The sequence below is a fragment of the Rissa tridactyla genome, chromosome 5 (assembly GCF_028500815.1).
Source record: "Rissa tridactyla isolate bRisTri1 chromosome 5, bRisTri1.patW.cur.20221130, whole genome shotgun sequence".
NCBI lineage: Eukaryota > Metazoa > Chordata > Aves > Charadriiformes > Laridae > Rissa > Rissa tridactyla.
Genome location: NC_071470.1, coordinates 49459754 through 49474216, shown reverse-complemented (window position 1 = coordinate 49474216; position 14463 = coordinate 49459754). Strand labels below are relative to the sequence as shown.

The window sequence follows — 14463 nt, the reverse complement described above, 5'->3', positions numbered from 1 at the left end:
CCAGAGATCCATCACAGAGGTTGTTTCATGTTTCTGTCATCTGGCATGAATTAAGAGCCTTGGGAAAACATTTTCCGGTGCAGCCAGCTGGGGGAAATATTCAAGGTGAGCCATATACATGTCCACAGCCAGAGCTGTGAGGCCTAGAGATGAGGTGCTGGCTCGAGAGGTAGCTGGTGCTGTGAATACAAGAGCTGGAAAGGTCTCTTGTGCTTGGGTCAGCCAGCAGTCCAAGGCTGAGCCTGTCGGCTGGCAGTTGTGATGCTCCAGAGTGGAGCTGAGCACCCACAGAAGACTGCTCTGTGTTCAAGTAAGATGTCACTGCTGACATTTTTGTTCTTGAACCCTTCAAAGGAGAAATGGCAAATTGCCATTAGTTCCTTTTGCATATTTTGGAAAGCTCTAACCCGCTTCCTTGCTCTCCTCATCCTTTCTCTGTGCTCTCAGTTTCTGGTCTTGGGGACTTATCTCTGCAGGTTGATCCTTTGCCTTGCAACCAGCCGTCTTTCCCACTGCACATTTCCAGAGCAAGCTTTGGTTTTTGTTTTCAAGCCTTCCCTTTCTTTTTTAACTATATTTAATCCCAGGCTGATTTGTTCCTGAGCATGTGCTGTACCTGATGGGTGGCTCTGTTCACCAGCCTGCTGTTGTGATCGGTGCTTACCAACAGAATTTTCTTCTCTGTTGCTTTTTTCCACCGTGGTCTCTCCCACTGGGGCACTTTGACAGGCTGGGATTTTTGTTGGGTTTTTTTGATTGTTAGGTTTAAGCTCCTTTAGCTGGGACTGCAATGTGAGGCTCATGAAACTTTGTCTTCATACTGTGGATTTCACCCTGCTCTGCTCCCTTTTGTGATGTTTCTGCTTCTTTATTTTTGTTGTGTTTGCAGCCAGAAGAATAACCTCCAGTGAGAAGAAAATGAAGTTCTAACTTGGAGCTCTCTATTCAACACTTTGCTCCAAGCAGGCTGAGTAGATAAGGTTGCTCAGGGCTCCAGAAATAAATCAAGGAACGTGCAGAATTCTAACTTTCCGGGAAGTATCTTTGTGCGTGACATGCAGGTCGTGCTGTGAGGAGCATATTAAAAATTCTTACCAATACAGAGCAGTATTTTCTGTGCGCAGTCCTTTGAGAACAAGCTTGTGCATCGTGCACAGAAACATTTGCAGGAAGCAACTAATTCGTTTAATCTAAGCAGAGAGTGGTGAAGACAAGATTTAAATGGTGTAGAAGCAGGCTTGGTGTGAGACACCATCTCCTTCCCCCTCCTTCTGACAAGACTGCTGGCAGATTTCTCATCTACCGTAGAGCTGGCTGCAAAGTCCCAGCGCATGAGGACATTGGCTGTGCTTACAGCAGAGGGGGAAATCTGTGCACGTGGCTATTCAATTCGTCCTGCCTCCGTGACAGGTTTGATCTAATTGTGTACGTGCTCCAGCTGTTGAACCTCAAAGCAACTAACAGACAGGCAGAGAAGCTATAGCTTCTCCAACCCCAGTCTTTTCACAGTTGTATGGATGAAAGGGGCTAGAACTGCATGCAAAGCAGAGGGGTGTCCTGGGACCTGGGGCTCTTTTGTGAGCCCTGTTTTTTGACTGCTGTTGGAAACCAAGCATGGGACGTGCTTTTGGTATGCAGGCAATGTTGAAGTGTTTTATTTTCTACTTTTCTGAAGGCCTGACTGCTGGGTGCTGTGCTGAGAGATGTCACAAGCAAGGATTAGTCAAAGGAGTCTTCACAGAGAAGCAGTTGAGGCTGAGATGTAAAGTCTGTCTCCTGCCAAACCCACTTGCAGTGGTTGGTGCCTGAAGGCTTTCAGCAAGGAGGAAGAGTGAGAAGGGGTAGGAGAGCAAATGGGTGGTGGAGCTGTGGAAAACAGTGGGTATGTGGTTGGAGCAGCTGCGGGGCATGGGGTGGAGTGAGTGGGTCAGTGTTGAGGCAGGGCAGGATGTAGGAACAGCTTGATTTTGGTTGTCTCATGCCCCTGTCATGAAGCATGAGCAATGTATCTTCAAGGTCCCAAGCAGACTGAAGAGAGAGAAGCAGCACAACAAAGCCAGGTCCAGGGCCCTGCTCATCCACTGCTTCCTGGTTGTCCCAATAGAGGCCAGATCCTGACATGAAAATGAGAAACATTATCAGGCTGATAGCGTGCAAATTATTCTCCTGGGAGCTGAGAGAAAGAAGATGGCACGGCAGGCCGGAGCAGAGTCTCTCACCCCGGGCCCTTGCTGCAGATTGTTGACATGTGAACAGGGAACCTTGTGCCACTTAGCAGAGCCGTGGTAGTGGGAACTGTGTGAAGGCAAACGGTCCGGGTGGGATTTTCCTCCTGGCGTGCAAAACCCTTCTCTCTGTTAGGCAGCCAAGTAGAATTACAGTTGGCCTTGTCTGGCTGCCAGCATGGAGTAACCGAACACGCCTGCAAGTTCTCGCTTTTCTTGCTGTCAGCCTCCCTCCTAACTCTCTGATTTGTCATGGGTATCTGGCATTTCACGGGTATTTTCTTTTAAAGGCCAGTGAAGTGTGCTTTGCAGCATGCATGGGTCTGATCACTGGCATGAGCTTCGAGGGAGGCATCCTTCCCCAAATCACAGTAAATCAAGGACAGCAGGAATAACGTGCCTAACTCTGTACTTGACCAAAAAGTGTACACCAAGGCTTTTCTGTGTTCCTGGGCAAATATGGCAGTAGAAATGTCTTCCTCGTGCACTGAGAGGGGATACATGGTTGAGTTCTGTCTGGCACATGCAGTTATACTCAGGGGGTGCAGGGGTTGCCCTGGCCCGGGAACCCAACACAAGTGGCTCTAAGTTGACTGTGCCTGTGTCTGTTCTGGGATAAAACAGTGGCAGCGAAGAACATCTTGCTGACATAGAAATACCTGCTTCAGGTGAGCTGGCTTATGCAGAGAGGGAGGAAACAGGCCCTCTGGTAGAGTTTTGGGCATGGCTGAAGGCTTGTTTCTACATTTGCCTGTGACCGCCCGTGTGTGGCAGGTTTCTTTTAAATGGTGCGGGCAGCATAACTCACTCAGCCCATCTGCCTGGGGGAGTTTACAAAGCACCTTTTGCTGCAACCATCACCGACCATGGTAGTTCCACGACAGGGTCTCGGTTCGTGTCTCAGCCTTAGCTTGCCGTACAGTACATTTTAACCCAGTTGCAGAGACCTGTTTCTGTGCCAAAAAGCCAGGAGGGTGGCCATGGGAAAGGAGCAACTCCTCTGCACCATTTGTGCTCTTGTAACTGGAGAGGCAGCAAAAGAACATCTTCTAAAGCATCTGCTGTCTGTTTGCAGGTGCTTTCAGCCAGGCTTAGTGGGAACCTCTCTGCTATCACCTGAACTGGGACTTAGATGCATCTAAAAATCAGGCCTTAGTTAGCAAGTACCCAGCATTAAACTGCCTTTGGAAATAGGGCTCGTGCTCCTAATTTAGCTGAATAATCTTAGTGATGCAGGTTTGTCTCCTGGAAGATGGGATTGTTTTTCAAAAACTCAACTGTGTTCATCTTTAGCCTTAAGACAAAGTGGTCAGAGTTTTGGTTAAAACCTTAGTGACTTCTGTGGAAGTTAACATCAAAACCAAGGCCACGTCAAGACTAGGATAGGCTTTGTGGTTTGTGTGTATGCTATCGCAGGGCAACCTTTCAGAGGGGGCAGGCGGAACTGAGGTTTCCAGTAAAATTTGTGACATGCTCATGAAAGAGTGTGCAATCAAAATACAGACTAGCTAGTCTGTACACAGGGGCAGAACAAGTGCTGCAGACATGGGCTGCTCCAGCTACATTTATACTTAACAGTTAAACCAAGCAAGCACCACTGCATGCCAGGCACTTAGCTTTTTCATTTGTATGAGTGCAGTACTTCTTTTGATTTCCTTTTTCCCACTGTGACACAGGCCTGAAGACTTTTGTTTCTAATCTCCTGTAGTTTGAATAATTTCCGAATTAGAATAGTGAGGTTTCTGAAACCTCCAAGAGATTCTGGTCCTGTAGAGTTGCATCCAAGCACTGTCTCAATGCTATTTTGTTACAACTCTGAAGGTTGCGTATTGCAGTAGGATTTGCACTGGCTTTTATTTAACAATGATATGAAGTGTGATTTAGATGGTTATGCCTGGTTTAGTACTGTGGTGAGTTTGTGCAGCAAAGATGAGCCGTTTGAAAAGACAAGGGGACGAGAACGCTATGGTGGGAAGGCAGTGGGACATCCCTTAGCTGGGAGGGGGAGGAATAGGAAGGATGCACGGGTGACCTGCTGCCCACTTGGTGTGTGATGTATCTCATGGAGTAACTGTAAGAGAAGTTTTTCTTCTGGGGAGCAGCGTGTATGCCAGCAGGAAATGGACGTGGGGCTGGAGAAGGTGTGGATGGGGCTGGGGACAGAGTGAGCTTTTTCCCAGAGGCAACCTGGAGGCAAAGGTAAAGCCATAAAGAAAAGGAGGGTTGACTGAAGAGCTGTGGGAAGGGGTTTGCCTGCAAATCAGGCATCTATTTTACCCGGCAGCAATCTACTCTGCTTGAGAAATCACCATCTAAGGATTCCTGAAGTGGGGAGAGGGACATGGGAATGAAGGCTCAAGCGGACAGACCAGTCTTATTGCACTCCTCTGGTTTAAGATCTAATGGATATTAGCCCTGCCTTTAAAGAACTTAATGATGCACTGATTCTGTGACTCATCTTTCAGAGCTGGTGTTTTCAGTACTCTTAGCAATACTGCAGTTTGGAAGTCAACCTGGGGTTGGAAACCTGGGAATCACGGGGACACAGAGCCCTGTGGCGTACGTGCTTGATGGGATGCAATGCTGCTTTCAATGTGTGACAGCTCACGTAATTGAGGACGCTGCCTTGCAGATTTAACTTTGAATTGCAAATACCGTCACGATTCTTCTGTTTTGGGAGACGTGTCAGCGTGGCTTAAAAGCTGCTCTGCCACTTCAGGTTTGAGTGTGGGTGGTGAGACAAGGGTAGATATTCAAACCAAATGTGAATTCAGATTGCAGACCGTGGGGGCAAACTGGAATTACTGGCCCCGGAGGTGGGGTATCTCTCAAGAGGAACTGTGTGTGTGCGTGTTGCCTGCCAAGCCCTCCCCTCCGCTTTCACGATACTGAATGATGTGTTCTTGCTCTGGAAAAACCAAGGGGTTTGGAACTGCTTTTTCTTGAAAGCAAGAAGAGAAACAGTGTGAGGAGGAGAGAAGGGAAGTGGCATTTGGGTGGCTTCAGGCATGATGGGGCTGCCTGTTGTGCCATTGCTGTGCAGGCTGTGCAGTATTTCTTCAAAGTGTGATTTCTTTTCTGGTTTTCTGGGGCTGCCTGGCAATAACAGCAAGACACAGGGAGACATTTTTCTGATGTTCTTTGTTTAACAGCAGAGGAATTTATTGCAAGTGCATTTCAAATTAGGGGAGTCCAAGGACCATCTGTCTTGAGTGTTTTATTGGAAGTGGGGACAGCTCACAGTGGCTGCTTGATGGATGGGTGCAGAGAGTTTTGTGTGGACCTGTGCCTGCAGCCTGCTTACAGCTGGCCTGCCTCTGCAAAGGAAGTCACTGATGCAGCTGGCACAAGCCAGTTGTGGCCTGGTGCTTCTGCCTTGGATAGGGACTGTGTGGCACCAGTGTGGGCCTGCTCAGCAGAAGAATTGAGCCCTTGCTGGGCATGGATGCTGCCATCCCATATGCCTTTGAGAGCAGACCCTACCTGCCGGACTAGTATCAAGAGGTGCTTCTGGTGCTATTGGGCATCTAAGCTGTGGCTGGACTATGCTGAGAAGATGGCATGTCAGTGGCTGGGGAATCTGCCCTGCTGGGGCCAGTCATGTGTGGAGTGGAGCCAGGAGGAAACCTGAGTTGCTCTGACCGAGCTGCTGGGGAAGCATTCCTCGGAGCTGGACACATCTCAGCACCCGGCTTTCCCCTCTTCCTGTGCTGACCCGTGCCTCGCCCTGGACTACATGCTGCAAGGGTGCCAGTGGTGGGGAGCTGCCAACCTGGCACTTGAAGAGTGGAGCTGACGCAGCTCATTTAGCAGAGGGATACCATGCGGTGTGAGAGCCCCCAGCTGCTACTGAATACAGAGCTGGTATTGCCTCCATTTGGGAAGAGCTGATGGCTGGGAGCTGGGATCTGCGATCTGCATGCTCAGCAGAGTATAGTGTGGCCCAGAGCCCTTGCAGTACACCGCAGCGGTCCCACAGCAGCTGTGGCAAGCACGCCCAGGGAAAGGGGCATTAGGGAATCCTCTCGAGTATTTTTACACGATTCTAAATATTATTCTGGCAGCTAGGAGAGGCACCCTGCAGCCGGCCAGCCATTGCAGAGCAGTGGGGTCTCTCCAGCTCAGAAATCACAGTACTGCAGCAATGGCTGGACAGCTGCAATGGGCAGGGTTGTTCAGGGACAGAACAGGAGATACCATACAGGTTCAGAAAAGGTCCAGCACGCTTGTGTGTGGCTGGTTTGAGGTCCTCCCTAGAATTTCTTAGAGGAGAAATACTGAAGTGATGCAAAAATAGGGTCTGTGTCAGTGCTTTCAAACCATCTTCTTTCTGGTTCATACCAAAGAAGGTGGTCTCGGCAGGGTCCTTGTAGCATCCTTCTGCTTGAACTGAAAGACAGCTGCTTTTTGCGTAGCTTTGTGGGTGCGGATGGCTGTAGTATGCAGATGTGAATTATAAGGCTTATTATTATCTGTAGCTTGCTCTGTCTACCAATTTCCTGCTGATGTTACAGGTCAGCTTCTTCCCTTTCATGGAGATTGAAAGTAAACTTCTGGATCCCATCTGTACCCAAAGCCTAATTAAAACACCTACTCCTAAAACCTCCATCTCATTAGGCTCCATCTAGATGCTATGAATCCCTAAGGAGCTCTCAAATCTGTGTGCAGTCATTCAAAGCAGAGACAGGAAAGATGGCAGATGTTACATTTGTGTGGAGCAGCATGTCTCCAAGCTGTAATCACCAGGACATTCACCATAGTTACACAGATGAGACCTGCTTGGGTTGCAGGACCAGTAAGCCCTCTTACAGTGCTCACTTGCATCGGTCATGGATGTTTACTTGGTGAAGGGCAGGGGAAGGGCTTGCTAAAAGCAAAAATTGCAAAAACTGCCTTGCCAATGCTTAACTGTTTTCATCGTTTTCCTTTATTCACAGGAGAACTGCTGAGTCAGCCAAGACCAGAGGGACTGACGGAGATCATCTGTCCCAAGAATGGCAGCGAGCGAGTTAATGTTGCCTTGGTTTACCCCCCCACTCCTACTGTGATCAGCCCTTGTTCCAAGTGAGACCTGAAAGCAAACCCCCATTCCCCTGTCAGTAGACACCAGAAAACCTACATAAAACGTGCCTCCACTAAATCTTTTTTATGGAAGGTAGCAGCCTTACAGCCTGGGGACTGTTCTAGTTATTTGTGGACGTAGACAGCCCGCTCAAAAGATAAGAGGTACAGTAAAATGGGTTGAGGTGTTCCCTGAGCTGTGTTGTGTCAGATGCAAGACACACATAGTGGGCAGGAAGATCAGGAGATAATACGATCATGGGCAGGTTTAGGTAGAATGGGACCTTAGGAGGTCTCTGTCCACTCCCTGCTGCAAGCAGGGCCACCCTCACAGCCGGGTCAGGTTGCTTGGAACCTTGTATAGGCGAGGGTTCATGACTGCCAAGGATGGAGATGCCACCACGTCTCTGGACTCTAGAGTTACACTGTTCTCCTGGGGCAGAACTTTTTTTCCATTTGTCCCATCAGAGTCTCCCTCAGTACAGCTTTGCTTTCATTGCCATGAAGGTGCGCTGCTGGCTTTTGTTAAACGTGTTCTCCACCAGATCCCAAGCCATCTGGACCCCAGACTGTGGTGGTGCATGGAGTTGTCCAGTTCTAGGTGTAGGGCTATGCACTTGCCCTTGTTGATTTTCACAGCACTGTTGTTGGCACAGTCCTCCAACTTGGTGAGGTCCCTCTGAACAGAAGCCCTGTCCTCCTGAGTATCAGTAGCCTATATGTTCTTCACAGAGTGGGGATGCGCTTGGAAAACAGAACTGTGTTGCAGTGGGAACAAATGTGGAACAACATTCACAAAAACAGCTAGTGCCTTGGCTTTTTGATGCACAGTTTTTCTCGCAGAACAGAAATGCAGATGTGGCCTGCTCTCCTTGGAGTAGCACAAAGGAATTTGGCAGGGAGCTTAGAGGAGCAAGCAGAGTGTCTTGCTGGTAGCTGCTGCTGTGCTGCATTTGAATGCCTATTGCTTTCACTTGCGTATCTGAAAGTAGCTTTGGATGCTGTTCTCTCTGTTCGGTACCCTGCCACCCCAAAATACGCTCATCTGCTGGAGAATAGCTTTGGTGATATGTGGCTGTTGAGCTGTGTGTGTAAATGAAGTCCCCACCTGGGGCAGGAAATAAGGTAGCTGCCCTGACGCTGAGACACAGGTCACCACTGTCTATTCATTTGGTCCTCCTGTGTGTGTGCTTGGCACAGCACATTTCTAACCTGAGGTTTCAATTTTTGTTGTACTGTGCTGTCAGGCTATGCCTGTGCACTTGTTCTCCTGGCAGGAAACTTCTGTTCTCAAAAAGGCCTATGTTACTTTTAAAGACCTCACCTGCCCTATTTAGAAGCCTAGATAAAATTGTGTGTCTTAGGTTATTCATCACAAGCACTATGAACCCTGCTGCTCTTGCTACATTGTTTTTTTTCTTTATCCTTTCCTCTTCCAGATAAATCGTCAGTACTGGTGCCAAAGGTTTTCCACCGGGCAGAACATGGCTGATGCTCTGCAGTGCTCCCATCTCTCCAGTTGCGGAGTTGCATGCTGATGGGGATCAATGGGACTTTGGACTCTGAAACGCTGTGGGGCGGCGGCAGCTCCCAGGTGGAGGCCTCGTGGCTGGAGTGGATGCAGTCACCTGGAGGTTGGGGACGACAACGAAGCATGAAGCAAAACAATTGCTGCAGATGACAGGGCCGCTGGCCAGAGGGAAAGCACTGGGGATAGGATTCTGTGGACCCATTGGTTGTGTGTTGAAAACCCATTTGGATCTCATGATGAATGTAAAAATGTTCTTGGTACCATTTAATTCAGACCTGCTTGGAGGAAAGTCTCTTGAAATGAGCTGTAGCGGGATTCCCTGGATTTGTTCCTGGACAAGTGAGTTTTGTGGCAGTTGGCCAAGGCTTTGTCGGGGAGGGGGTTGATGCTGTGAAGCCTTTAAAATTGCTCCACTGCAAAACAGCTGGCTGTGTCCCACACAGCAGGCTTGGGCGGTGGCTGGCAGAGTGGTGGGAGAAGCAGGGAAAGGCTGGGAAATGTTTCCTGCGTTGTGTGTTTACTTACGCTGTGCCATGAAGCGGTAAGGATGTGTTGTAATTACGCAGGGATGGAAAAAAGGCAGTCAGTGTGCACCCAGCAACTGCCAGCTCTTCTTTACTGCTATCTCCAACAGCTCATGGTCTGCCACATCTGGATGCTCTGGAGTTACAGAATCACAGAAAGATATGGGTTGGAAGGGACCTCTGGAAATCATCTAGTCCAGCCCCCCTGACAGAGCAGAGTTGCCATTGTGGTACTCTCCATACATTGTGGCCACTAGAGCAGTAGAAATCTAGATCTGGGTCCTCCTCCTAGCAAGGCCACCCAGGCATGTTTGTGCAGAGATCTAGTGAAGCAGTGTGTGGCTGTGTTGTACAAACTGGCCCTGATCCCCTTGGGTTGACCCTGACAGCCGTGCTTCGTGAGCAGCCATTCTCCCTGGGCCAGATGTGGGAAAGGGCAGGCTGAGCACTGCCACTACAGTGCTGGTTTCTCTCCCTACTAGGTGGTTTTGAGGACTTCTAAGATGTTGCTGTCAGTTTGTGCCCTACAGCTGAGCCCTAATAGTGGGGCTGTATGAATCCTGCTCCATGGAAATATTTGATTTAGTGTAAATCAAAAAGAGGCAGGCATTTCCAGAGCCAGGATCCCTTCATCAGATGATGGTGGAGGTCTGAGAGAAGAGGGACTTAAAATGTTTGTGTTAATGTACAGCTCTTAACCCTTTGGGCTGTGATGGCAGACCTGGGATGAGTGATACTGGTCGGCAAGCAGTCACCACCAGGATGCAGGCTGGCCAGGCCTGCAACCAGTGCAAGACAGTGACATGCATCCAGCTGGGACCTGCTGCTGTTGCACAGGTGACGTTCCCCTGGCTTCTGTTTCTTCAAATACCAGCCTTGTGTGCAGGGCTGCAAATATCCCCATTGGCAGGAACTTGACACTGGGAAAAGCAGGGCAGAATCCACTCTAGCAGGAGATTATGGACGCCAGGTGGAAGAAATCAAGCCATTGTGCCTCACTTCAGGGGGCAAAAGCTGCCAAATAAAAGCTGGCAACTCAGTCAGCTTCGCATCTCTTCAGGGTATTATTCCAGCTGGGGAGAGAGCTTGGGCTTAGATTTCATGTGTCACCTCTGGCAATGGGCGTTTGAACCTTTCTTATGTCAGTGGGAAGCATTAATTGATGGTGCTTATGTATCGCTGTTGATAAATTGGGGACTAGAAATTGCCTGTGGTGCTGCAGGGAGTGGAAGGGAGGTGAGATCTTTGAATGTCAGGAATAGTGCTGGAAAACTCCCTTGTCCTGAGTCTTGCTGCCCGTGAGACATGAAGGGCCCTGGTATATCAGAATTTATGTTAGAGCATTCCCTACTGTCACCTCCTGTGCTGGGCAGCCTTCTCTTCCTCTCTTTGCTGCTACTCACCTCTCTCTTTCCATTCTCCATAGGAAGAAACTAGCGATTTGTTGCTGTGACGTTGCGTGGAAACCACATTGTAAAGAAACCACAAACTGGAATCCTTTTCCAGCCGGAGGCCTGTTTCCCAGTGCGCCCATCTGGTCTGGGATGCGTGAGCATTGAAGGAGTGAGAGGACAGAGCAGACGTCTTAACAGCCTGCTCCTTGGGACCACAGCCCTCCTGCCGGGGCATGCCACCTCCGTGGGAGCACGGCATTACCTGGCTTTTGCAGGCACTCGGTCTGCTGTGCGCATTGAAGCCGTAATGCTGGGAGTGTGGCAGTATGGAGATCAGTCTAGTTGGGTCTATTTAATACGAAATGGTGATCGCTCATCCGCCCACTGTTTAGTAACTGGTGTAACTGTGTTTTCATCTGTATTTTTGTAATATGCAAAAGCCATTTAATTTTCTATGCAGTTCAAAAAGTGTCTCCCCTTTGCAGCTGCCAGGTGGGAGATCTGTGCAGGAGAACCAAGCCAAGTGGCTGATAGTGCTTTTGATTTTGCTGTCACTCTCTTTCAAGGATGCATCCTGGAATCCTCTGCACAGTGTTCCTTTGCTGAGCTCCTGCCTCTTAGACCCCACTTAACATCCCTGAGCCCCAGGGATGAGGGCCCCATGTTTTTGAAGGACCTGTTATTTTTCATGAGTCAAGCCACAAGGAAAGAGGGCTTAGAAGGCAATGCCTTAAGAGCAGAGATACCTGAGTTCAGAGCATGTGTTATACTCCTGTTCTTGTCCCTGCTTGGAGAGTTACTGAACTGTTAGAAATGACTAAGGCCTCTGTGAAGCACCCCGCAGCCTTTGCTGAAAGTGTATTATGAAGAGGGCAGAAGGGACTGGGGCATCAATTGTCTCTCCCTGGAGCTGACAGTGAATTTAACCCCTTTGGAATAGGAGGAGAATCTCCTGGTACTAGATGACTACTTAAGTCGAGAGGACTGCGCTGGTTTTGCTTATTGGTTTGCAGACCCTTTGCTTGTTGACCAGTTGATTTCCTACTGAAACTGGTGCAGACAGGTTTGGAAGCAGAGCTGGCGAGTTGCTTTGCACTGCAGGACTTTCAGCAGCTGGAACATGTCTTGGAGTACCTTGTGTTATGCTCTGAAGCAAAACCTGGGATTCAAACCTGCATCCGTCCAATTGAAACTCCCAGGATAGCAGCTTTGCCTTCTGCTGGATCTGTGTAACCTGTGAGAAATTGCATGTTCCTAAGCAGCACACAAATCTGTTGAGGTAGAGTGAGAGGGAGCCCAAAGGGTGATGCTGCACATCTAGCTCATCTTAGGGTTTGCAGGGGATACTTGGCAGCTGTAGAGCGTCCTGGGTGATGGGACGTCTCTGCTTTAACTGTACTAAAGGCAAAAAGGTCAGAGAAATGATTGTTTCTAAGCTGACACAAAGCCAGGATGCATTTGACTAGTCTCCTTTCATGGCAATGCTGTTCTTTCTGCATTCTCTCTCTGCTCTGAGCTTGGGAGATTCAGCTTTAAACTTAAACAGAGACCAGATTGAGATTTAACCTGCATTGTGGTCTCTCAAATCAGATGGAAGAGACTGGGGGCTGCAGAAACACGGGTCATCTCCCTTGCAGCATCCCCCATGCGACAGTTCTACAGTGGCTGTGAAAACTCAATAGTGTGTGTGGGTGCTGCTTTTCCAGGAACCCAAGATGCGCTTGGCTGTGCTGTAGCACCAGAGCTTACATGGGGTCCCTGTTCTCTTCCCCTTTGTACCTCTGAGGTGGTTAAAGTTTGTCAGAGCAGTAGGGGCTCTTCACTGTGAGGAGACAGGTATGGTTGTGTTAAAGGGAACTGCAAATGGTATTTAGGAGCTCACTAAGTGAGGTGAAAACCCACCGGCTCACTCTTGCGGAGCCAGATCCTGGAGCTCAGCTCCTCCCGTGCCCTTTGGATGGGATCTTGGGCTGGCGTCCTTGGAACAGCAGTGCGGGGAGGTGGAGGTGCTGCACTGCAGTAAGCACAAGAAGAGGCAAGCAAGTGGGCCTCAGTGTAGCACTCATCACGCGCTTCATGGCTCAGTTCATGGACTGTAATTGCAGGTATTCATATAATCTACATCACTGGGCAGGACTCTGCGCACACACACATGCATGCCCAGACGTACACGCACCACACCCACACTTGCCTACACATCCTCGCCAAAACAACTGAAAATAAAAGTGATCTCAATCTCAAGGAGGGGCCTGGCTGTTTGATTTGGTTTTCCTCTTCCAGTGCCTTCTTCAGCCCTGCTGCTGTAAGCGTCTGCGCCTAATTGTAGGTATGGGGTTTTCTGAATCCAGGAGCCAGAACTTTTAGGACCACTGTTAGCAAATGACTCACAAAATCATCAAGAGTTTTGGCATTCAGTGGATCTGAGCATGGACCCCCTCCTGTGTGGATTAATGTCTGTGAACCATTGCCCACTCCAGCAAGGCAGGTGATTTCTGGGGAACAGCTTTTTCCCTACCCCGTTTAGGATGTTTTGTGGGTTAGTGAGGCCAGCTTAGTGATTCTCATTGGTACCATGTTTGCTTTCTTGCAAAGGTTGTTTCCCTGTGAACCCTGCTCAGGTGCCACATTGTTCAGAGGTGAGAGCAGTAAGACAGATGTCCCTCTGCTTGCCATCATGGGTGCTAGCAGCATCACCAGGAGGGTGAATGAAGAGCAGGGAGCAACTGTGTGTGACCCTACTTCCACCACTGCTCTCATCTGGAGGAGAAGACAAGACAGACCTCTGTGGCAACCCCTCTGAACACAGCGATGCTGCACAGCAGGTCTAAGGGAAGGGATGGCAGTGTCTGCAACAAGATGCTGGCGTGCCGGAGTGAGGCAGGAGACAAGACTGAGGGTGGGTGGCTGGGCCCCAGCCACAACAGGGCAGATGAGAAGATGCCAGGCTATTTAGGGTCTGGCGGATGTGGAGGTGTCGGGGTGGTTGTGTTAGTCAGGTGGGCGCCACCTATGCATTGTCCTCCATCGCTGAGGGACAGAAGGGGAATCTCTGAGGACGTGCCTGGACTGTGCTCCAGGGCTGTGAGAAGCACCAGGGGAAAACTGACTGACCCATGACGGACAAAGAGGCCTCCTCCCTTTGCCGAGAGGACCCAGAGGGCTCACACGTGTCTCCTGCCATCCACCGCATCCCGCTGCTTGTCTGTGGATTAAGGGATGTGGGGAAGAGCATGCGAGGCAGCTTCCCTGGGCAGGGAGGGGATGGGGGCCAGGGGAACCGTTCCGGTGGCCGGGAGCCGGCCACCTACACGTGATGGGTGTCCCAGATCCGTGTTCAGGATGCCCTGCGCAGTCAGCCTCAGGAGGAGAGGAACCTGGAAGCATAAACGAGGTGTCTGCGCAGTGCATTCTTCCCGTAACGCGTCCGGAGCTTCCAGAAAGCTGCTGGGACCCCAAACCCAGGAGGCTGTTCAGCGGAGGCTCCGCAGGGGGACGGCAGGAGCACGAAGGCAGAGGTGCAGCGGCGGAGGAGCGGGACCCCGGGCTGCCTTTGGGCCCGCTGGGACAGGCAGGGGCTGCGGCAGCCCCCGCAGACGCCCGCCACCATTTTTTATCCCAGAGAGGGCAGGCGGGAGCCGGGGCCGCGCAGCTGCTCGGCTCTCACGGACCGCGGCGGCCCGGCGACGGGGGGGCGGCGGGGCGGCCCCTCCGCCCAGGGGCGGGCTCCG

General features: G+C 50.3%; 1 protein-coding gene across 5 annotated transcripts in view; it reads left to right on the top strand.

Annotated features, from left to right (window-relative positions):
- Positions 1-12976, top strand: part of MFHAS1 (multifunctional ROCO family signaling regulator 1) — a 35393-nt gene extending 22417 nt beyond the window's left edge. For 2 of the 5 annotated variants that reach the window (XM_054203314.1, XM_054203313.1), the window contains one exon: positions 7163-7279. Coding sequence is in view for 3 of the 5 variants with exons in the window: in XM_054203310.1 (XP_054059285.1) it covers positions 7163-7289; positions 8726-8729 (131 nt within the window). In the remaining 2 variants the exon portion in view is untranslated. Of the gene's footprint in view, positions 1-7162; positions 7290-8725; positions 9157-10032 lie in introns of those variants that run through there. The other 3 variants (XM_054203310.1, XM_054203308.1, XM_054203309.1) reach the window with 3 other exon arrangements.
- Positions 12977-14463: the final 1487 nt, after the last annotated feature.